Consider the following 24,963-nt stretch of genomic DNA (forward strand, 5'->3'; position numbering starts at 1 on the left):
TCCCACACTGATGAGCAATACTCAAGTATAGGCCGAACGAGTGTTTTGTAAACCACCTCCTTTGTTGATGGACTACATTTTCTAAGTACTCTCCCAATGAATCTCGACCTGGCAGCCGCCTTACCAACAATTAATTTTATATGATCATTCCACTTCAAATCGTTCCGTACGCATACTCCCAGATATTTTACAGAAGTAACTGCTACCAGTGTTTGTTCCGCTGTCATATAATCACACAATAAAGGATCCTTCTTTCTATGTACTCGCAATACATTACATTTGTCTATGTTAAGGGTCAGTTGCCACTCCCTGCACCAAGTGCCTATCCGCTGCAGATCTTCCTGCATTTCGCTACAATTTTCTAATGCTGCAACTTCTCTGTATACTACAGCATCATCCGCGAAAAGCCGCATGGGACTTCCGACACTATCTACTAGGTCATTTATATATATTGTGAAAAGCAATGGTCCCATAACACTCCCCTGTGGCACGTCAGAGGTTACTTTAACGCCTGTAGACGTCTCTCCATTGAGAACAACATGCTGTCTTCTGTTTGCTAAAAACTCTTCAATCCAGCCACACAGCTGGTTTGATATTCCGTAGGCTCTTACTTTGTTTATCAGGCGACAGTGCGGAACTGCATTGAACGCCTTCCGGAAGTCAAGGAAAATGGCATCTACCTGGGAGCCTGTATCTAATATTTTCTGGGTCTCATGAACAAATAAAGCGAGATGGGTCTCACACGATCGCTGTTTCCGGAATCCATGTTGATTCCTACAGTGTAGATTCTGGGTTTCCAAAAATCACATGATACGCGAGCAAAAAACATGTTCTAAAATTCTACAACAGATCGATGTCAGAGATATAGGCCTATAGTTTTGCGCATCTGCTCGACGACCCTTCCTGAAAACTGGGACTATCTGTGCTCTTTTCCAATCATTTGGAACCTTCCGTTCCTCTAGAGACTTGCGGTACACGCCTGTTACAAGGGGGCAAGTTCTTTCGCGTACTCTGTGTAGAATCGAACTGGTATCCCGTCAGATCCAGTGGACTTTCCTCTGCTGTTGATTTCAGTTGCTTTTCTATTCCTTGGACACTTATTTCGATGTCAGCCATTTTTTCGTTTGTGCGAGGATTTAGAGAAGGAATTACAGTGCGGTCTTCCTCTGTGAAACAGCTTTAGAAAAAGGTGTTTAGTATTTCAGCTTTACGCGTGTCATCCTCTGTTTCAATGCCATCATCATCCCAGAGTGTCTGAATATGCTGTTTCGAGTCACTTACTGATTTAACGTAAGACCAGAACTTCCCAGTATTTTCTGTCAAGTCGGAACATAGAATTTTACTTTCGAATTCACTGAACGCTTCACGCATAGCCTTCCTTACGCTAACTTTGACATCGTTTAGCTTCTGTTTGTCTGAGAGGTTTTGGCTGCGTTTAAATTAGCAGTGAAACTCTCTTTGCTTTCGCAGTAGTTTCCTAACTTTGTTGTTGAACCACGGTGGGTTTTTCCCGTCCCTCACAGTTTTACTCGACACGTACCTGTCTAAAACGCATTTTACGATTGCCTTGAACTTTTTCCATAAACACTCAACATTGTCAGTGTCGGAACAGAAATTTTCGTTTTGATCTGTTAGGTGGTCTGAAATCTGCCTCCTATTACTCTTGCTAAACAGATAAACCTTCCTCCCTTTTTTTATATTCCTATTTACTTCCATATTCAGGATGCTCCAACGGCCTTATGATCACTGATTCCCTGTTCTGCGCTTACAGAGTCGGAAAATTTGGCTCCGTTTGTTATCAGTAGGTCCAAGATGTTATCTCCACGAGTCGGTTCTCTGTTTAATTGCTCGAGGTAATTTTCGGATAGAGCACCCCGTATAATGTCACTCGATGCTCTGTCCCTACCACCCGTCCTAAACATCTGAGTGTCCCAGTGTATATCTGGTAAATTGAAATCTCCACCTAAGACTATAACATGCTGAGGAAATTTATGTGAAAGTTATTCCAGATTTTCTCTCAGTTGTTCTGCCACTAATGCTGTTGAGTCGGGAGGTCGGTAAGGGTCGCCGGTTCGGGAACGAACGAGTCGAAAGTTACAAGCGAAACTCATTCTGGTACCTCTGACAGTGGAATACGTGTACCGGTACTGTTATTGCACCGCGCGGGGTAGTGGCGCGTTTTAGGGCGTCTTGTGACGGTCCGCGCGGCTCCAGCCGTCGGAGGTTCGAGTCCTTGGTTCAAATGGCTCTGAGCACTACGGGACTTAACATCGATGGTCATTAGTCCCCTAGAACTTAGAACTACTTAAACCTAACTAACCTAAGGACAGCACACAACACCCAGTCATCACGAGGCAGAGAAAATCCCCGACCCCGCCGGGAATCGAACCCGGGAACCCGGGCGCGGGAAGCGAGAACGCTACCGCACGACCACGAGCTGCGGACAGGTTCGAGTCCTCCCTCGGGCCTGGGAATGTGTGTTGTCCTTAGCATAAGTCAGTTCAAGTTAGATTAAATAATGCGTAAGCATAGTGATCGATGACCTCTGCAGTTTGGTTCCATAAGACCTTACCACAAATTTAAATTTTTAATTTAAACTGTTGTAATCTATGGTAGGTAACTTTCAGAGGTAGTGTTGGTAAGATTGTAGGTAGGCAACTTTCAGAGGTGGTAGTATGGTGCAAGACAAGAAAAAATGTCCAGTAAACATAGGCTCTCAAATGCATACCTCAGGAGCTATGAGCAGTTGTTCATCTTCATTTCTGTGAAACACATCTCCTCTATTGAAGTAGTGTTCATAGCTCTTAACGTATGCATTTTAGAGCCCATGTTTACTGGACATTTTTTCTTCTCTTGGTCCATAGTACCACCTCTGAAAGTTGCCTACCTACAATCTTAGCAACAACAGTAACGGTACATGCCACTGTCAGAGGCATCAGAACGGTTTTCGCTTATAACTTTGGACTCATTCGCTTCCTGTACAGAGACTCATACCTCAAAATGATACATTTATCTGTCTCCATCACCCTTGAAAATTTGTAAAATCATTACTGAACCACCCTCTATATTCCTATAGGGTGAGTCACTTAACATTACCACTGGAAACACCTCCCAGACCACAACAAACACTGAATAACCAATTCCACAGACCGAAAGTGTGGAGAGGGGCTGGTGGCATTGGTTAATACAAACCATTGAGAAATGTACGAAAGTATGATTTTCAACACATACTTATTATTTTAAAATGGAAATCTGTTTAGCACAACTGAAAATAGAAACAGATACTTAATCAATGGTGTTTGTTACGTTGTAAAATGTTAAGCACATCCGGAGTAATTTGTAACGTAAAGTTGACGCTTGAAACCTCAGACATTCAGTCGCGTGTTTAGGAAGACCACGATGTTTACGCGTCTGGCTGTCTCAGTGTCTGCATGTAGCGCTTGTTGAATTAGTCCTTACAGTCAGAATAACTGTGGTACACTGTGTTATCGGACGTCTGTAATACTGTACTGTACACAAGTAAGAACAGAAGTTCTCACAGTAGGAACGTGAGAAGGTCGCAAGTACAACAGTGTGTACAGTGTTGTAAGAACTGTGAAAATGGTTTATTCTAGCTCTGGAAAGGTAGAGATGATACTCATTTATGGCGAGTGTAGACAAAATGACCTGCAGCCTGCAGGTTTATGCGGTAAGGTACACGGGCAGGGATGATCCAACGCGCCGCACATTTGAAAACATCTACAAACAATTGCATGCAACAGGTATGGTCATAACACACAAACAGGTCCGTAACAAACCCATCACAGTGAATGCAGGTGCAGTTGGTGTGTTAGCTGCTGTTGCCGTGAAGCCACACGTGAGTTCACGTGAATTCGCTAGAGGCAGTGCAATGAGTCAAAGTAGTGTAATGCGCATACTTCATCGTCACAAATTTCATCCGTATCATGTGTCGCTGCATCAGCAATTACATGGAGACCACTTTAATAGTCGAGTGAATTTCTGTCAATGGGCATTAACAGAGAATGCGTTGCAGTTCTATCTGTTTATCGATGAAGCAGGTTTCACAAACCACGGTGCAGTGAATTTACGAAACATGCATTACCGGTCCGTGGACAACCCTCGCTGGCTCGACAGGTAGAGCGACAGCGACGGTGGAATGTAAATGTATGGTGTGGAGTAATTGCCGACCATCTCATTGGTCCCCACTTCATTGAAGGCACCAAAACAGCTGCAAAAATACAACGAGTTTCTTCAAAATGATCTGCCAACATTGCTAGAAAATGTCCCGCTGGAAACGCGTAGACGTATGTGGTATCAACATGATGGCGCTTCTGCACATTCTGCAACGAACACTAAGCTTACCCTTATCAGAACGTTCGACGGGCATTTCGTAGGACGTACCTGACGCATAAATTTGCCAGCCCGTTCTCCTGATCTTACACCTATAGACTTCTTTCTGTGGGGCTTTAAGGATATAACACATGTGGATTTGATAAACAATGTGCATGGTTCTCGGCGTGCACAGCCAACCATTGCACTGAAATACAAATTTAGGTCAATACCACTAGCTGGTAGCACACTGCGGCAGACGTTTATCCCCGTTCGCTTGACATAAATCCCGCTAGATGATAGCACATTCCTCAGATGTGCAGATTAACTCACTACATACGTAGTAAAATTAGATCAGACGTCAGTGTATGTTATAGCGATAGAAAATCAATCTGTTTTGAGGCTTTGTCAATGTGTTATAGTATATTAAGTTTTGGATTTTATCATACAGTAATCCCGTTGTTTCTCAACAATGAAAAGGGTAAAAACCTTTCTTCGAAACGCAATGACGGACAATAGGCTTCCGGCATTGGCAATGCTTGCAATTAAGAAAAGGTTATGAATGACATTACAGGCTTCAATCGTAGCGAGATCGAGACAACTGCCCGATTGAAAAATAGACATACAGCTTTTCTTTATAAATAGGCAGTGTCAGTCATGTTGCAGTATAGTTTTCTCTATTGAACGTGTAAATAATGTTCAAATGTGTGTGAAATCTTATGGAACTTAACTGCTAAGGTCATCAGTCCCTAAGCTTACACAGTACTTAACCTAAATTGCCCTAAGGACAAACACACACACCCATGCCCGAGGGAGGACTCGAACCTCCGTCGGGACCAGCCGCACAGCCCATGACTGCAGCACCCTAGACCGCTCGGCTAATCCCGCGCTTGAACGTGTACCTTCGGTGTGGTGTATGTGTATTAACATTAACATTTCTGTGGACTACATGGAAGAACAGTCAATTTCGTAAGTGGAAATTATGCCGTTTTCTTGCTTCAGGCTGACGAAACGGAGAGGAACGAAAGCTTACACATTACGTCCCTCTTGCCCTAAACTGTGCTTAATTATGTATAAAACAAGAAAATTCCAGGAAAACACTCCTTTCTTTTGTCACAGATACATATTACTGTTAATAATATTGGTAATGGCTGCAGTTGTATAAAACTGTCAAATCATAACTGTTATGCAGCACATACTATTTCATCCTTTTAAGTTTCACTGGACGTAAAAATTTGTGAACATGCGAAATGTATACTCACAAGCCTCCACTGATCGTTTCTGCAGCGTGAATTTTTCCACCTTGTACAAACTCTAGGGATTGATTGATGAGATGATACGGAACAAAAATTTTCTAATGAACTTATGTCCGAAAATGCATGGGTTCGTGCCAGAGACCAGTTATTCAACCATACCTTGTTACAGCGACTGCGGTCTAATACGCGCTGTGCCAAGCAGCCACAGTTACAGTATACATGGTTTTCTCCTAGAGTATGGTACTGTTCCTCATACGTCATGCCCTAGCGCACACTTCTGCCATAGTCATTGGTAATGTTCCGACGGATTCACTTCTCTTGCTGACTCACCTTGTAGTGGATGTGATACAGTGTTGTACACAATGGTTCCGTTTTCGAATCGAGTGCTTGCCGACATTGTGTTTACTTACGGAAAGGCAAATGGCAACGGGCGGCGAGCGGCAAGGTTGTGTCAGGAGACCTATCCCCGCCGACGACAACCACAGCATTCAGTATTTGTAACAGTGTTTCGCCGTTTGTCTGACACAGGGTCGTTTCAGGAAGCAGGAAACCATGAAGGACGTCCCCGAAATGTTCGGACACCAGACTTGGAGGAAAATATGATTAACACCAGGGAAGGCGACCGCCATGTCAGTACCAGGCAGTTTGCCCGCCAGTACAGTGTAAGCCAGACGACCGTGTGAAACACTCTCCGTGACAATTGTTACTACCCTTATGACTTGAGGGACAGCGTGTGCAAGGCTTACTAGCGACAGACTTTCCACATCAGGAGCAGTTTTGGCACTGGCTTCTTCAGGCCATCTTTACGCGGTATCTTCACCTTTCACAACAGTCATCTGTGGGACAGTATGCAGAATCCTCAAGGTGTGGTGATAGCGAACCATCAGCATCGGTACAGCCGGAATGTGTGGGTCGGGGTAACTGGCGACTGTATTTTGGAACCAGTCTTCCTTCCACTACGCCTAACAGGCCGGAACTATCGGCGTCTCTTGAGAGAGACTCGGTCAATACAACTTTGACTGTACTTCCAGGTAGTTTCTTCCAGAAAGGCTTCATGTTTTTCATGGAAATGTTGTACTCACTTCCGTTATGTATCATTTCTACCATGAAACTATACAGGACGAGACAGGATCACTGAAACAATTTTGTGGAAGCTCAGCTACAAAACAATTTATGGGGAGAAACATTCAAATTTCAAACAGGTAAGATACAGACACCGACAATACTGGTTACTCTTAGACGCTCAGACGGCACTATTACAAGGGGGTGGAGATGTTCAGTAGAGTGCCTGCTGAACAAGCTTCTCCCTGATGACAGAAAGGCGAATGACCAGCTGCACCACACAGACTTACAAAGACAAATGGCCCCGTTACTGTCCCATTTGCCCGAGAAGATGTAGGGTTAGCAATTAAGCAGTTAAAGAATAAGACGACCCTCGGTATACACTCAGAAACACTAAGAAATATAGTTGCACAGATCACCCCTTTTCTAACAGAGTTACTGAGTGAAGCATTTGTGCAAGGCATGGTCCCAGCTCTGTGGAACACTGCAAACGTAGTAATCATCAAAAAAATCTGAAGATCGGGCCTCAACATATCCGAAGAGTTATAGGTCCATCTACCACGCGAACACTTTGACTAAGGTACAGGAGAAGCTCCTCTGTCATCAACTACACTCATACAGGACGCACTTCGGCCTTACTCCACATCAGTATGGGTTTAGACTTAAAAGTTCAATAGACGATGCCGTTAACCGTTTGCTGGAAATAATAGAGGATACACAACAAAAATACACCGTAACAATAGCAGTAGATATAGCCGGCTCTTTCAAAAACGTCTGGTGGCCTGCCTTGGCCGCAAGGCTACGAGAGATCCAGGTACTAACAGTCCAATGCAATGTCTTACTCGACTGGTGCAAAAATAGTGTGGTTCAATGGCAAGCAAGAAAATAAAAGATTATCAAGTAAAGGTTCAACATGGGGGCCAAATTTTTTGAGGTCTTGCCATGGACCACTCCTAAATAATCTGGACGAAGGTGATATGGTTAAGGGTGTAGTAGTCTATGCTGACGAATTGCTAGTAGTAATAACTGCAAGCTCGAGAGCGTAAATCAAAAGCAAGGCTACACAACTCCTTATAAAAATAAGTGACTGGTGCAGCCATAACAATCTCATGTTTTCACCAAACAAGACAGTATATTTACTCGCGGGCCACTGAAGAAAAACCGACCATTAGACTGTACAACTCTAGCATACAGAAAAAAATGACAAGACACCTAGGCATATACCACGTCGAGTGATTAACATTCAACGAGCCCATAAGACTTACAACTGAAAAATCGACAAGACTAATGCACAAATCTGTCACGTTAAACTCAACTCACTACAGACTACCATTGCAGACACTACGAACGTATCATACAGTCGTCTTTGAATCTGTTATGTGCTTCGCAGCAAGTGCCTGGACACATCGTCTGTCACTAACGACCCGTAAAACCGCTGTGAGGTGTGGACGAAGAGGTGTATTGCTCAGAATATCAGCGGCATTTGGCACCACGTCCGTAGAAGCCCTATGCGCTGTACTTGGAACACACGCCAGTGACACAACCATTAGACACAGAGCAACAGCATACTGACACAGACGGGAAAGGCTAGACAGGGTACACTGATAACCGACAAACATATTATTGAAAAACGCCAATTAAATCATTTGAAGGTTGAGACATAGCAAAATGAAAGGGAATCATCTGATAAGGGTCGTCGGGTATTCTCCTTCTTCCTTAACATCCGGGAATGTTTGAAGTTCAGACATGTTGACCCAAGTCGCGGTATGGTACATTTCCAGACGGGGCATGGCCCTTACCCAACATACGTGTACCGCTTTGGCCTTAGCCAAATGATACATGTGAATGTGTGGAACGTGGATACCCCGAACACATATCAATAAAATTCAGCACACTTACACGCGTAAGACCGATGAAAGAAATAAATGACATAGGGCAAGCTTCAAGAGATCCAGATAAATGGAGCATGCTTAACCGGATCAGCCGGCCGGAGTGGCCGTGCGGTTCTAGGCGCTACAGTCTGGAGCCGAGCGACCGCTACGATCGCAGGTTCAAATCCTGCTTCGGGCATGGATGTGTGTGATGTCCTTAGGTTAGTTAGGTTTAATTAGTTCTAAGTTCTAGGCGATTGATGACCTCAGAAGTTATGTTGCTTAGTGCTCAGAGCCATTTGAACCATTTAACCGGATCACTCATGAAATATCAAGAGCGCTACACAAGATTTATAAGCAGCAACGACCACGTACAAGATCACGACCAGACACAAACCCTGCGCCACAACATGATACATGGGACAACAGAGATTCAGACACTGATAAGGAAACAGACGACATGAACAGACAATTGTCACCTGATAGTAGCATATCACACGACTGCAACAATACTACAAGTAATATATACATGGAATTTTGAAATATGTTTGTAATAAGAAATAAAATAACGAATTTTCCTGTTTGTATAAAGTAAAACAAGTGATTCTTTAGTTTTTGGGATCATTATTTCACACGTGTGATTGTATAATACTTAAACTGTATAAGATGCAAACTGTAAATCAGGTGAATTTTATAATATTGTACATAAACATACAAATACAGAATCATAAGACTTAATCAAATGAACACGAACTCATAACACCGATCAGAAGTGCCTTTCCGTGAGACGAGGCTCGAGGTCACCCTTCCGTGGCTCCTCTCCCGTTTACTGGGCGGGATAATGGAGGAAGTGATTGTAGGAAGAAATTTCACGACGTATAAACATACAGTAGTAATCACAGTAGATAGAATACGCTAATGTAGGTGAGCAGACTCGAAGTGTTTACCGAAGTCTTTCCACTTGAAGTAGCCATGCAAAGGGACCTCCTTTATTATATAAATCTTTCCTTTCTTCTATTATTTCTTCTTAAAAGTATAGGAAAATTTTTCCTTTCCCAAAATGTATTTTATGTATCACATGTTTTTTAATTAATAGTGTAATTACGTAAAAGACAAGAAAAAACAGCACTGAGAGAAACAGTAGAAATAGACGAACAGTCTGTCTCTGCAGTTTGTTACTAACTTTTAGTAGCAAACGACCCACCATAGTTACCAAATCGGTGGGTCGCTTTTCAATGCTATAAATAAATGAATGAATGAATAATAAATAAAATTAAACCTATCTCGTGAATGCTGTTATTAACCTGCTCTACCCGTTCTGTGGTTATTCTCAAGCCAACGGTGTGTTGGCAAATGCTTTTGGTCAACCTGTTCTCGCCTATTCTCAAAGTATTTCTGTTGAATTTTTCTCCTTTACCCCACGAATCATGTAAATGTTTCGCTGTATTTGTAAAAATCTTCATTTTTCCCTGGTCTTCCACGTTACATCTACAGTTTTCTGTGTTTCTGGTGTTCTCCTCTGAATCTTTCTTACCTTTTCTAATGTGTTCGCTGTTCTGTTTAATGTATGTTACTTGTTCTCTGATAATAAATCTTTGGATATATAATGCCAGTTAAAAAAGTAGTAACAAAGCAACAATTTTAAATATAAATTTTGCAGTAATAGGAAAGAGACACGTTCTTCACATTCTGGAACATTTTCTATTTTTACTAACTGGTTTTGGCTTCTTGTACCGTCATTAGGGCATTGGGAAATCACCAGAAGATGATCTGAGAGGCTGAAACTAGTTAGAGAATAAATAACAATTCTTCTAGTATATCATTTTATGTATTTATTATCATAAGAACAATTTAATTATGATAATTTGTGATAAACTGTTTCGAATAGAAACAAGTTTTAAACAGCTCAGAAACTAGTGACGTGTGACTCTGAAGATACTGAGATTTCAATACAACGTTTCAATTTATTTAGATATACCAAATATTAATGTTGGGAGCGTCTGTGCTGATTAATTACGGGATATTTTCCTGACACAAAACGACGCGCGCCCGACACAAAGAGTAGGCAGGACGCCGCGTGACGACAACCGTGACAAAGTTTCCCAGGTGCAAGTAATTGTTGGTGTCTAATCGCTGAAGCAGGCAGTCGACTGTGTTTACCGAGTTTAGAGGCAGCTTAAGTCCAGCATTTAAATTAGGTGTAAATTGTTGGTCTCCCGCATACGCGGCGATAACTAAAACTTAGTAGTTTCTTGTCAGAAAAGTTTTTACTTCAGCGGCGACTGTGCGTACGTGCCTGTTACTCCGCCTGATACGCTGAACGGGAATTATCAACATACACAAGAAAACAAAACAGGAACTGCGCCGAGCCCCGTGTAAGATACGCCGTGCTTGCTGTCTCTACTTGCGTCTTCGTGCTATGCCACCAACCGTACAAATCAGCTGTGCGTGCAGCATAAGTAACATACTGCAGGGGTAACCGTGGCGAATTCGCTCTACTTCGGCTGTTTGCTGTTACTCTGTCCATCCGCAACTGTTGTGAATAAAGTTGTCCAGATCGCTTAATATATTTTTTATGTACAGCAACGTTTCGGCTTCTGCCATCATCAGATCAAAGCTGAGGCCTGTTAAAGTTAAGTGTCAGTTGCAATGGAACCTACTACTAAGGGTAAGCCGCGCGGGATTAGCCGAGCGGTCTCAGGCGCTGCAGTCATGGACTGTGCGGCTGGTACCGGCGCAGGTTCGAGTCCTCCCTCGGGCATGGGTGTGTGTGTTTGTCCTTCGGATAATTTAGGTTAAGTAGTGTGTAAGCTTAGGGACTGATGACCTTAGCAGTTAAGTCCCATAAAATTTCACACACATTTGAACATTATTTGAGCTAAGGGTAGTAGAATGATGTGACCCTTGCAAAAGTCCTACGTATGCCTCAAAAGACACCAAAACACACTTTTACATTATCCTCACGACCTACATGGTGAGATGCTTTTGTCGGCCGGTTGGCCGATCGGTTCTAGGCGCTACAGTCTGGAACCGCGTGACCGCAACGGTGGCAGGTTCGAATCCTGCCTCGGGCATGGATGTGTGTGATGTCTTTAGGTTAGCTAGGTTTAAGTAGTTCTAAGTTCTAGGGGACTGATGACCTTAGTGCTCAGAGCCATTTTTTTGAGATGCTTTTAGAGGTATGGGAGTTCGGTCTGTTGATCTCGTCATTTGTCTTATTGAAGTTGTATTAATCAGTTCATTTTGTCATTTTCGTACGTAGAGTTCAGTTAAATAATAAATACTCTTCTGAGGTAACAGCTGTATAAGCAAATGTTGTCTATGTGTTTCTGTCGCATGAGCTCCTCACATTTTTATAATTTTATAATCGGAGTATAAAATTAAAATATTTCAATAATTATTTCATTTTTATTCTTAAGCATTTGAACACAGATTAATAAGATACAAATCCTACACTGTGGGTAAGCTGTCAAAAGACTGGCGTGTCAACATCTGTGAAAGTATGTCACAAATTTTGGCGGGCTCTTCTATCACGAGACAAAAATCCTAAAGTGCTGTACAAGTATTACGTGACCAAGAACAACACGTTATGAATAAATTGAAGTATTTCACGAAAACAGATGTCGAATGTAAGTCATAAACAATACCGCTATCGCTAATTCCGCTTGCAGCATACAAAAATCGAGAAGAATCCAAGACTACAATGAACTTTCGTCGAGAGCGGCTATTTAAAAGATAGTGCATATTATGGCGCGCTACCTGTTCTCAAACATCTCTTAAAACATTGCAGTATATCCGTTATGTTGGCGTAAATTGCTGTTAGCAGAACTGAAGGTAGAAGATGTATTGTCGTCGAAAACAGAAGCAGACGCGTTACATATCCACTAAAAACTGTCACCCCAGCGATTATCGTTTCCTCCCTTTCATGCAGTTCTCTGTACCAGAACAGCTTTGTTAATGAAACTGTTCTGCTGAGATGTTAACGATGGTAAAAAAATGCATACAAGCATTGGAAATCTTCTTGCTACAATTTCACTCGATGGAAACGTGAATCATTATGTTTACAGGCTAGTGCACGCTGACGACCTTAGCTAGTAGAACCGTAGAAGATTTTTTGAATTCAAACATTATGTCCCACCTGGAACGAACTAATTTCCTTCATGAAAATAAGTGTTCCGAAAACATCGTTCATCCGAAACTCAACTCACGCTCTTCACACATGATATTCTCAGTATCATGGAGAGACGAAGTCGGGTTCATCCAATTTTCTAAACTTTCCAAACGCTGTTTAACCAGTACCGTTTAAAGAAAGTTCACTCCTGTACAACATCCAGGTGTCCGACTGGATATAAAGTTTCCTGTAGTGCAGCATGTAATCTTATGTACAGAAACTGAAGTGATGTCTTGTATGCTCCAGCGGAGTGTAATAGCATCGTTTTTATTCACGGTACGCATTGATAACTTAGAGGATAGTATTAGCTGGAGTTTCAGATTTTTCGCAGATGTTATTTTCGAAGAGATCGTGTAGGGTAACAATTGTAGTAATAACAAGTTTCGAACATGCCTGCCTGAGATAGTATTGATCAAAACTAGTAGAAATCTTCGTATAAACATATGCGCGGAAACCTGTACCCGTTGAGATATGAGCCAATCTGTCCTCTCATTCCCCTCTGCCTGTAACGAAGCCGTAGACACTACAGACAGTGGTGACTGTGGTTAACACGTGTCAGACACATTCTACAGCCCATCTTCCTCTTTGAAATACATCTGGTTCCGTTTCGGATTATGTCACACGCTCCTGTAACTTCCGCACGTTGTCGATGGGTTGGACATACACCAATGCATTTAAAGATGTCCATAACCGGAATCCAACGGGTCCAAGTCTGTTAACGGGAAGGTCATATTATCGGACATCCTCTACCAATTCACTGCACATGAAAAGTTCGGTTGTAGCTAAAGAAACTGACTGGTGACTATTCAGTAGTAGCATATTTGAAAACTGCAGTTTTTCTACAAAAGAGATTGGATAGAAAACACGTATGTGGCGGAACTAACAGGCAAAATATAGCGCATTCAAAGAAAGGAAGTGCGAATGGCTACATGTTTGTGTGAGCGGCGCGAGAAAGTGCAACTGAAACGCAACCACTCGAACAAAGAGAGTATACAGCTCGCGAGAAGATGTTTGGAAAAATTCAAGAACCGTCTTTCACGGTCGAAAGGCAGAGTATTCTCCAGCCCAGTACATACCAACACCATTGCAAGAGTGTGGATAAAACTAGGGTAAGAACACGTCGAACAAAAGCGTACAGGCGGTCATTTTTCTCATACTCCGTACAGGAACAGAAACAGAAGAAATCTTAATGCAGGGTATCTCACAAAGGGGTTTAAACTGTTGGAACTTTAATAAGTGAGGACGTATTAAAAATAGCCCGATCCAGTTGTGATTATATGGTGCTATCACGACTAATGTGTGTAATCATTCATTTCCTTTTGTTTATTTTCAGTTGACACTAACTACATGTAAATAGCAAGAAGGCTGGAAACTAGTCCTTGGAGTAAAGAAAGTTGTTTTTAAAGTGTTGTTGGGAATGTGAAAACATGAAAGAAGCGCAAAGACGACGGTGGGCAGAGTTTGATGCTGCGCCACTGTCAAGTGCAACAATAACGAAATTATTCGACAGATTTGAGAGGGAAGGGATTTTGCGTGGTACGAAAGATGGATGGACGCATTGGTACAAACTTTCACAAGGTCCCCAAAAAGTCCACATGGCAACCTGCGCGTGAATCAAGTGTAAGTAAATCAGCGCATTTTAAAGCAAACGAAGTTGAAACCCTACATTCTCAGGTTGCTTCGCGCGATGAATGAGGACGATCCGGATAGGTGCTTCGAGATCTGTGAATGTATTTGCGATAAAGAACAGTTGACTGATGCTGGAGCGATTTAAGGAAATCACGAAAAACCTAAATGAAGATGGCCGGGCGCCGGATTGAACCGTCGTCCTCCCGAATGCGAGTCCAGTGTGCTAGCCACTGCGCCTCCTCGCTCGGTGTCAGGAGAGGTCAGTGACTTCGAACATGGATTAATAATTGGATGTCACATGAGTAATAAATCACCCCTTTTATGGTTGTCCGAGTCGACTGTTGGCGTTGTGATTGCGAGGTGGATATGTGAAGAAAGAACCACAGGTTAAACCAATACCAGGTGGACCTCACGTACTGGCACAGAGGTCCCGTCCACTGTTGCACAGGTGATTGTAAACGAATTGCATACAGCCCAAATATCACAATGACTGTAAATAGAGAATTCAAAAATTGGGTACAATGTTCAAGCTGCTCCTCATAAGCCACACACCTCTGTAGCCAGTATTAACTGACCTTTCAGGTGGTGCAGTGAGTGAAGCCATACGTTTTGGCAGTCCGATGGACTGAGTTTCAGTTTGAAAACCCCCTGGGAAATCTTACTGTTATGCCGGAGCCAAGGTAGCCCCTGAGGGCCCTCAACCCATATTACATCACAGACGACGGGGTTGTCTATGTCCAAGGCGTACCAAAAGCACCATGATAAACATCGGCTATTTACATACAAGATAATGGAAACAGACATTCCGAGCACTACTTCCTGCAGGGGGAGCTCGAGCCACAGCCTGCAGGAAGTATCACTACACCAAAACCTGATTGGCTGGAGACAGCTATTTAGGGGCTAGAACCACCCCAAAAATTCAGTTCACTCCGGATACTGACCTCTTGGACTTTGACTGCTGAAGGTCACGTCTTCGTCTCTGAATTGGACTTGTACTAGTGTGTGTGTGTGTGTGTGTGTGTGTGTGTGTGTGTGTGTGTGTGTGTGTGTGTGTGTGTGTTACCACGAACCTTTGTGGAAAATTTAGAAGTGAACTTTTTGTTTGCCTCAATTAGGAGACTTTTACTGGCATCGTTATTGTTGCCTTTCTTTTGTTGTTCGGTCATCAACCTTGTAAACGTACATAAATAAGAGTTGTGTTTGTGAAAAATTGCGAATTGTCAGTCACTACAGTTACCAATCATGATGTGAACTACCAAGAACGTAATACCAACTAGATGATGTTATGGTATGGGGGTGTTTTTCGTGGTTAGGGTATAATCGTCTTACTGAGCCTAAGAAACCGCTGAATGCGGAAGATCATGAACAGTAGAAGAACGATTGGGAGACGACGATTGTTTGTATTAGCATGAGAGTGCATCATAACAGAAAGCAGCATCTGTGAGGTAATGGACTGGACTGCCCAGAGTCTCGACCTGTTCCCAATGGAACACACTTGGGGATAGTTAGAATGTCGTCATCGATGAAGACCTCAACGTCCAACTTGACTACTTTGTCCAGTCTCTGTTCCTGAGGAAGAACTGGCGGCCCATTCCTCTACAGACGTTCGGATAGTTCATCGAAAGTGTCCCTCGCAGAGTTTAGGCCATATTATAGGCGGTGGACACACACCATGTTAATGTCCACTAATAGGTATCCGGATGCTTTTCATCAGATAGTGTATTGTTGCAGTTGAGAGTTCGAATCGAGAACAGCTGCCAACATGAGTAACGTAGAAGTAAATATCCTCGGAGTAGTGAAGCAACTTAAATCACTTAGTAAAAGCAAGTCTTCTGGTCCAGACCGTATACCAACTAGGTTTCTTTCGGAGTATGCTGATGCATTAGCTCCATACTTAACAAACATATACAACCGTTGCCTCGACGAAAGATCCGTACCCAAAGACTGGAAAGTAGCACAGGTCACACCAATATTCAAGAAAGGTAGTAGGATTAATCCTCTAAGTTACAGGCCCTTATCGTTAACGTCGATATGTAGCAGGATTTTGGAACATATATAGTGTTCAAACATTATGAGTTACCTCGAATAAAACGGTCTATTGACACACAGTCAACATGAGTTTAGAAAACATCCTTCCTGTGAAACACAACTAACTCTTTATTCACATGAAGTATTGAGTGCTATTAACAAGGGATTTCAGATCGATTCCGTATTTCTGGATTTCCGGAAGGCTTTTGACACTGAGCCACACAAGCGCCTCATAGTGAAATTGCGTGCTTATGGAATATCGTCTCAGCAATGTGACTGGATCTGTGATTTCCTGTCAGAGAGGTCACAGTTCGTTGTAATTGACGGAAAGTCATCGAGTAAACCAGAAGTGATTTCTGGCGTTCCCCAAGGTAGTATTATAGGCCCTTTGCTGACCCTTATCTACATAAACGATTTGGGAGACAATCTGAGCAGCCGTCTTCGGTTATTTGCACATGACGCTGTCGTTTATCGACTAATAAAATCATCAGAAGATCAAAACAAACTGTAAAACGATTTAAAAGAACTTACGCAATGGTGCGAAACGTTGACCTTAAATAAAGAAAAGTGTGAGGTCATCCACATGAGTGCTAAAAGGATCGCGTTAAACTTCGGTTACACGATAAATCAGTCTAAACTAAAACCCGTAAAGTCAACTAAATATCTAAGTATTACAATTACGAACAACTTAAATTGGAAGGAACATATAGAAAATGTTGTGAGGAAGGCTAACCAAAGACTGCGTTTTATTGGCAGGACACTTAGAAAATGTAACAGACCTACTAAGGAGACTGCGTACACTACGCTTGTCCGTCCTCTTTTAGAATACTGCTGCGCGGTGTGGGATCCTTACCAGATAGGACGACGGAGTACATCGAAAATGTTCAAAGAAAGGCAGCACGTTTTGTATTATCGCGAAATATGGGAGAGAGTGTCACAGAAATGATACAGGATTTGGGCTGGACATCATTAAAAGAAAGGCGTTTTTCGTTGCGACGGAATCTTCTCACGAAATTCCAATCACCAACTTTCTCCTCCAAATGCGAAAATACACTACTGGCCATTAAAATTGCTACACCACGAAGATGACGTGCTACAGACGCGAAATTTAACGGACAGGAAGAACATGCTGTGAAATGCAAATGATTAGCTTTTCAGAGCATTCACACAAGGTTGGCGCCGGTGGCGACACCTAGAACGTGCTTACATGAGGAAAGTTTCCAACCGATTTCTCATACACAAACAGCAGTTGACCGGAGTTGCCTGGTGAAACGTTGTTGTGATGCCTCGTGTAAGGAGGAGAAATGCGTGCCATCACGTTTCCGACTTCCATAAAGGTCGGATTGTAGCCTATCGCGATTGCGGTTTATCGTAACGCGACATTGCTGCTCGCGTTGGTCGAGATCCAATGACTGTTAGCAGAATATGGAATCGGTGGTTTCAGGAGGGTAATACGGAGGGCCGTGCTGGATCCCAACGGCCTCGTATCACTAGCAGTTGAGATGTCAGGAATCTTATCCGCATGGTTGTAACGGATCGTGCAGCCACGTCTCGATCCCTGAGTCAACAGATCGGGACGTTTGCAAGACAACAACCATCAGTACAAACAGTTCGACGACGTTTGCAGCAGCATGGATTATCAGCTCGGAGACCATGGCGGCGGTTACCCTTGACGCTGCGTCACAAACAGGAGCGCCTGCGATGGTGTACTCAACGACGAATCTAGGTGCACGAATGGCAAAACGCTATTTTTTGGATGAATCCAGGTTCTGTTTACAGCATCATGATGGTCGCATCTGTGTTTGGCGTCATCGCGGTGAACGCACATTGGAAGCGTGTATTCGTCATCGCCATACTGGCGTATTACTCTGCGTGATGGTATGGGGTGCCATTGGTTACACGTCTCGGTCACCTCTTGTTCGAATTGACGGCACTTTGGACAGTGGACGTTACATTTCAGATGTGTTACGACCCGTGGCTCTACCCTCCATTCGATCCGTACGAAACCCTACATATCAGCAGGATAATGCACGACCGCATGTTGCAGGTTCTGTACAAGCCTTTCTGGATACAAAAAATGTTCGACTGCTGCCCTGGCCAGTACATTCTCCAGATCTCTCACCAATTTAAAACGTCTGGTCAATGGTGGCCGAGCAACTGGCTCGTCACAATATGCGAGTCACTACTGGTGATGAACTGTGGTATCGTGTTGAAGCTGCATGGGCAGCTGTGCCTGGACACGCCATCCAAGCTCTGTTTGACTCAATGCCCAGGCGTATCAAAGCCGTTATTACGGCCAGAGGTGGTTGTTCTGGGTACTGATTTCTCAGGATCTATGCACCCAAATTGCGTGAAAATGTAATCACATGTCAGTTCTAGTATAATATATTTGTCCAATGAATACCCGTTTATCATCTGCATCTCTTCTTGCTGTAGCAATTGTAATGGTCAGTAATGTATGTTGTTGACACCGAGCTACATAGGGAGGAACGATCACCGTGATAAAATAAGGGAAATCAGAGCTCGTACGGAAAGATATGTGTTCATTCTTTCCGCGCGCTATACGAGATTGGAATAATAGAGAATTGTGAAGGTGGTTCGATGAACCCTCTGCCAGGCACTTAAATGCGATTTACAGGGTATCCATGAAGATGTAGATGTATATGTAGATGGAGGTGTCTGGAAGCCTTTGATCAGATAGTGTACCGTTGCATTTGAGAGGCTGCCACTGACCTGGGGTCGAGGAACTCGCCCATGGGCACCTGGTCGCCGCGGGCGGGGCACAGGCCCAGCAGGAAGAGGCTGAGCCCGCCGCAGCGCCAGCCCCAGAAGCCGCCGCCGGCGTCGCGGCCCGCCGTCACAGACTCGGCGAAGTACAGCGGCGCGCGGTGGTGGGAGCAGCCGAACCGGTCTGTCGGCACGACACACACCAAACGCGTCACTTTGCGCAGAGCGCCACACCAGAATTATCCAAAGAAATTAATAATGCTGCACAGAAAACAGTCGGGTGGGTCAAAAATAAAAAGAAAGTGTGGTGGAGTGGAATAGGTGAAGAAGTTTTAACGAATGGGACCAATAAATGTTTTACTATGAAAAGAAATGGCACCCCAGACTATCACTCCTGGTCGTCGGGCTGTGTGGCGGTGTTTTCAGACATGTCTTCGGCTGCCAGACTCGTTGATTAGGAATTGTTCTTTAGTCATGAGTCACGCTTCGAATTGAGCCCTGATGAATGGAGAAGCCCTAGACAGCGGTGGGATACCATCCTGACTGTCGCCCACCATACGGCATGACAACCAGGAGTGATGGTCGGGGGTCCAGTTCATTTCATAGTAGGACCCCTTTGTTTGTCATCTGCAGCGCCTTTGCAGTACAGAGGTACGTCGGCGATATACTACGCCCCGTTTGGTTGCCCGTAATATCAAGCCATCCTGGGCTTACGTTTGAGCAGGATAACGCCTACCCGCACTCAGCGAGAGTTTCTACTACTTATTTCCGTGCTTGCCAAATCCTACCTTGCAAGGTCGGCCGATCCCTCGCGAATTGAGAAAGTTTGGAGTATTATGGGCAGGGCCCTCAAACCAGCTCGGGATTTTGACGATATAACGCGCCAATTGGACAGGATTTGGCACAATACCCCTGAGGAGGATATCCAACAACTCCATCAATCAGCGCCGAGCCGACTAACTCCTTGCATAAGGACCATAGGGCGAACAACGCGTTACTGACTTACTCAGTTTGTGGAGCTCTTTCTCTTGAATAAATCAGCCAATTTTTATGAAATTGTAATAATTTGTTTGTATGTACGTGCACATACTTCCGTCCCATTCGGAAAATTGCTTCGTGGTACGTCTTTTGTGATGACTTATAGTGTACATCAGATCTATAACTTTCAATCCAGTAGGGTCTACTGCTGCGATGAACTTTTAGAATGATTTCGTGATGCTTTCAACTGCCATTCCCTTTATTTCATGTACGATTGTACAATTTCGGCCTTAGGCCATTTTCGAGTATTTTATGGATGATAATGGTGAATTATGCCACTTATGTACACTACTGACCATTACAATTGCTAGACCACTAAGATGACGTGCTACAGACGCGAAATTTAACCGACAGGAAGAAGATGCTGTGATATGCAAATGACTAGCTTTTCAGAGTATTCAGTCAAGGTTGGTCCCGGTGGCGACACCTACAACGTGCTGACATGAGGAAAGTTTCCAACCGATTTCTCATACACAAACAGCAGTTGACCGGCGTTGCCTGGTGAAACGTTGTTGTGATGCCTCGTGTAAGGAGGAGAAATGCGTACCAACACGTTTCCGATTTTGATAAAGGTCGGATTGTAGCCTGTCGCTATTGCGGTCTATCGTATCACGACATTGCTGATCGCGTTGGTCGAGATCCAGTGACTGTTAGCAGAATATGGAATCGGTGGGTTCAGGAGGGTAATACGGAACGCCATGCTGGATCCCAACGGCCTCGTATCACTAGCAGTCGAGATGACAGGCATCTTATCCGCATGGCTGTAGTGGATCGTGCAACCACTTCTCGATCCCTGGTCAACAGATGGGGACGTTTGCAAGACAACAACCATCTGCACGAACAATTCGGCGACGTTTGCAGCAGCATGGACTATCAGCTCGGAGACCTTGACGCTGCATCACAGAGAGGAGCGCCTGCGATGGTGTACTCGACGACGAACCTGGATGCACGAATGGCAAAACGTCATTTTTTTCGGATGAATCCAGGTTCTGTATACAGCATCATGATGGTCGCACCCGTGTTTTGGCGACATCGCGGTGAACGCACATTGGAAGCGTGTATTCGTCATTTTCATACTGGCGTATCATCCGGCGTGATGGTATGGGGTGCCATTGGTTACACGTCTCGGTCACCTCTTGTTCGCATTGACGGCACTTTGAACAGTGACGTTACATTTCAGATGTGTTACGACCCGTGGCACTACCCTTCATTCGATCGCTACGAAACCTTACATTTCAGCAGGATAATGCACGACTGCATGTTGCAGGTCCTGTACGAGCCTTTCTGGATATAGAAAATGTTCGACTGCTACCCTGGCCAGCACATTCTCCAGATCTCTCACCAATTGAAAACGTCTGGTCAATGGTGGCCGAGCAACTTGCTCGTCACAATACGCCAGTCACTACTCTTGATGAACTGTGGTATCGTGTTGAAGCTGCATGGGCAGCTGTACACGCAATCCATCTGACTCAATGCCCAGGCGTATCAAGGTCGTTATTACGGCCAGAGGTGGTTGTTCTGGGCACTGATTTCTCAGGATCTATGCACCCAAATTGCGTGAAAATGTAATCACATGTCAGTTCTAGTATAATATATTTGTCCAATGAATACCCGTTTATCATCTGCATTTCTTCTTGGTGTAGCAATTTTAATGGCCAGTAGTGTACGTATGACATGGAGTCATAGGAGCATACATGGCGTAATTAGTACTGAACAAACCATCCATAAAATACTTGAAAATGGCCTAAGGCCGAAATTATACAATCGCACATGAAATAAAGAGATAGACTGTTGAAGGCACCACGAAATCATTCAAAAGGGATATCAGTTCCTTGACGATCTGTTTGTCGATATTATCTCTATATAAAATGTTATTCTCCTTCTTCAACGTCGTTTCTTAAGTACTGAAGCCATCTGAAGTTCTTATAACTCTGTTTTCCTTCTTTTTTTTTTAATTCTGCGACAACAATAGTTAGCGATTCCAAACGTATCAAGCACATGTCACACCGAAAGTTTTTCTTTATTATTTGCCTCTTCCCACATAAATTACATGACGTTTCTCATAACAGCACACCCCTGATTATGCGCAACTATGCTCGCAGCTGCTGTGCACTGACACTGAGGTGCCATGCGATGTAGCAAAGAGGCAGCGACGAGAACGCTTGATGTGCGTAAGTCCACATGTGACAGTTAACTGCGGCAGTCGCCCGATTGGAACGAAGGATGAGATTGCCCAGGGCTCAGGACGAGAAGGCGTTTCTGCGCTGGGGCCACGTTATTTTGCACGAGCTTTGCACTTCTTCAATACTGGCACACATTCAGGTTGTCTCACCTCAGTATCGTAGCACACTGAGAGAGGAACAACAACAAGATGGCGTAACTCATCTCTGCTGTTAGTTACAGAAGCTTATTTTTCCGAGTGAGTATCAAACCTTCAAGACTGCCCCTGGCAGGTCAGTGGCAGAGAAGAGGAAGGAGTAAGCGACTGACCAGAGGTTTCGCCGCAGCCGGGTTGGTCCACGCCGCCGTTGAGGTAGAAGTCGGCGTGCCCGCAGCGCTCCAGCTTGCCCTGCACCAGCGCGTTGGTGTGCAGAACGTCCACCAGGAGCGCGTCGCTCGCGTCCAGCTTGTGGTCGCGGTTCGCAGTCACGAACAGCGGCAGCGCCGGATCCAGACCTGCACGCACACACACTCTGCATCTTTATTCATTTCGTTTATTTATTTAACCTGATCTTATTAGGGCTATCAGGCCCTCTCCTACATCAGACCACCGTTTCACTCGTACAGTATCTTTTTTACGTCATAGTTTTCTAAGAAATAACAATTTTAATATGACAAATAGTATTAAAATGATTTGAGTGTCTATAGCGACAACGTAAGTAAACAATACTGACTATGAACTAATAAAATTAATACTGGCAGTACTTCTGCTACTGCAGCTGCTGGCACTAATAATGAAATAATGATAACAGTAACAATAGTAATAATAGTATAATACTAGCAATAATGGTAGTGCCAGAAACAAAACTAATTTATTGCTGTACAAGACATATGTTTTCTGATATAGCGAGTTTTGGGGAAAGAAAATTTAAGGAGACTGCACCAAATAAGAATACTGGATAAAAAGGAAGAGCTGATTGGGAAGATGAATGCAAAACGGTTCAAATGGCTCTGACAAGGGAACCTCCCCATCGCACCCCCCTCAGATTTAGTTATAAGTTGGCACAGTGGATAGGCCTTGCGAAACTGAACACAGATCAATCGAGAAAACAGGAAGAAGTTGTGTGGAACTATGAAAAAAATTAGCAAAATATACAAACTGAGTAGTCCATGAGGAAGATAAGGAACGTCAAGGAGAATGTGTGCTGAGAAGCGCCGTGGTCTCGTGGTTAGCGTGGGCAGCTACGGAACGAGAGGTCTTTGGTTCAAGTCTTCCCTCCAGTGAAAAGTTTATATTCGTTATTTTTGCAAAGTTATGATCCGTCCGTTCGTTCATTAACGCATCTGTTCACTGTAATAAGTTTAGTGTCTGTTTTGCGACCGCACCGCAAAACCGTGCGATTAGTAGACGAAAGGACGTGCCTCTCCAATGGGAATCGAAAACATTTGATCGCAAGGTCATAGGTGAACCGATTCCTCCACAGGAAAACACGTCTGATATATTCTATACGACACTGGTGACGGCATGTGCGTCACATGACAGGAATATGTTGTCGACCCACCTAACTTGTACACTTGGCGAATGGTTAAAAAGACTCTTCTACCTTGCCCAATCTAGGTTTTCTTGTGGATGTGATAATCGCTCCCAAAAAAGTGATGAAAACATAAGAGAGTGTCACGGACGGACGGACAGATATTAATTGTCTGAAAATAAAAAATTAAAGTTTTTACTTGAGGGAAGACTTGAACCAAGGACCTCTCTTCCCGCTACCGCTCACGCTAACCACGGGACCACGGCAATCCTATAGTCACCCTCTCCTTGATATTGCCTATCTTGTGCATGGACTACTCAGTTTGTACATTTTGCTTATGTTTTTCATAGTTCCATATAACTTCTTCCTGTTTTCTCGATTGATCTGTGTTCAGTTATTCAAGGCCTATCCACTGTGCCAACTTATAACTAAATCTGAGGGGGGTGCGATGGGGAGGTTCCCTTGTGAGCACTATGGGACTTAACATCTATGGTCATCAGTCCCCTAGAACTTAGAACTACTTAAACCTAACTAACCTAAGGACATCACACAACACCCAGTCATCACGAGGCAGAGAAAATCCCTGACTCCGCCGGGAATCAAACCCGGGAACCCGGGCGCGGGAAGCGAGAACGCTACCGCACGACCACGAGCTGCGAACGAAGATGAATGCATGAGGGTAACAAGTGCGTACAGGAACAACGGTAATCCTTGTTGTTGCTTTAGTAGATACGCCGTTAACTGTCTTCTGATGCTGGAAACGTTATTCGGTTCTCTAATATAATGTGATAGTTTATTCCAGAGTCGGGTTCCAGCTACTGAGAAGGACTTCAAGAAAGTGACTGAACGATGGAATGGGACAAAAAGAATTTTGCTCTGATGGGAACAGGTGTTTCTGCCATGTTGTTCAGGAAAGGGCGTTAAAGTTGAGGAGAGATACGAGGGACAGTGTACGTTCATAAGACAGTACAGAAGACAGAGGGTGTGGGTAGCTGAGCATATGATGGTGAAATATGATTAAAGAGTCGAACAACAAAGATGTACAGAACACAGGCATTCACAACCAGTTCCAGGCACCGTGAGTGTTCTTCAGAAAGGTTTTGCAGGATAACATACACTCCTGGAAATTGAAATAAGAACACCGTGAATTCATTGTCCCA

The 24,963-nt window shown here is 43.8% G+C and overlaps 1 protein-coding gene across 3 annotated transcripts in view; it reads right to left on the reverse strand.

Annotated features, from left to right (window-relative positions):
• The window catches only part of LOC124802516 (phospholipase A1 member A-like), a 128,338-nt gene that overhangs the window by 13,795 nt on the left and 89,580 nt on the right, over positions 1-24,963 (reverse strand). For all 3 annotated transcript variants that reach the window (XR_007017126.1, XM_047263356.1, XM_047263355.1), the window contains exons 6-7: positions 22,602-22,787; positions 19,080-19,257 (exon numbers count right to left, since the gene is read on the reverse strand). Coding sequence is in view for 2 of the 3 variants with exons in the window: in XM_047263356.1 (XP_047119312.1) it covers positions 19,080-19,257; positions 22,602-22,787 (364 nt within the window). In the remaining variant the exon portion in view is untranslated. The remainder of the gene's footprint in view (positions 1-19,079; positions 19,258-22,601; positions 22,788-24,963) is intronic.

The sequence above is a fragment of the Schistocerca piceifrons genome, chromosome 6 (assembly GCF_021461385.2).
Source record: "Schistocerca piceifrons isolate TAMUIC-IGC-003096 chromosome 6, iqSchPice1.1, whole genome shotgun sequence".
Taxonomy (NCBI): domain Eukaryota; kingdom Metazoa; phylum Arthropoda; class Insecta; order Orthoptera; family Acrididae; genus Schistocerca; species Schistocerca piceifrons.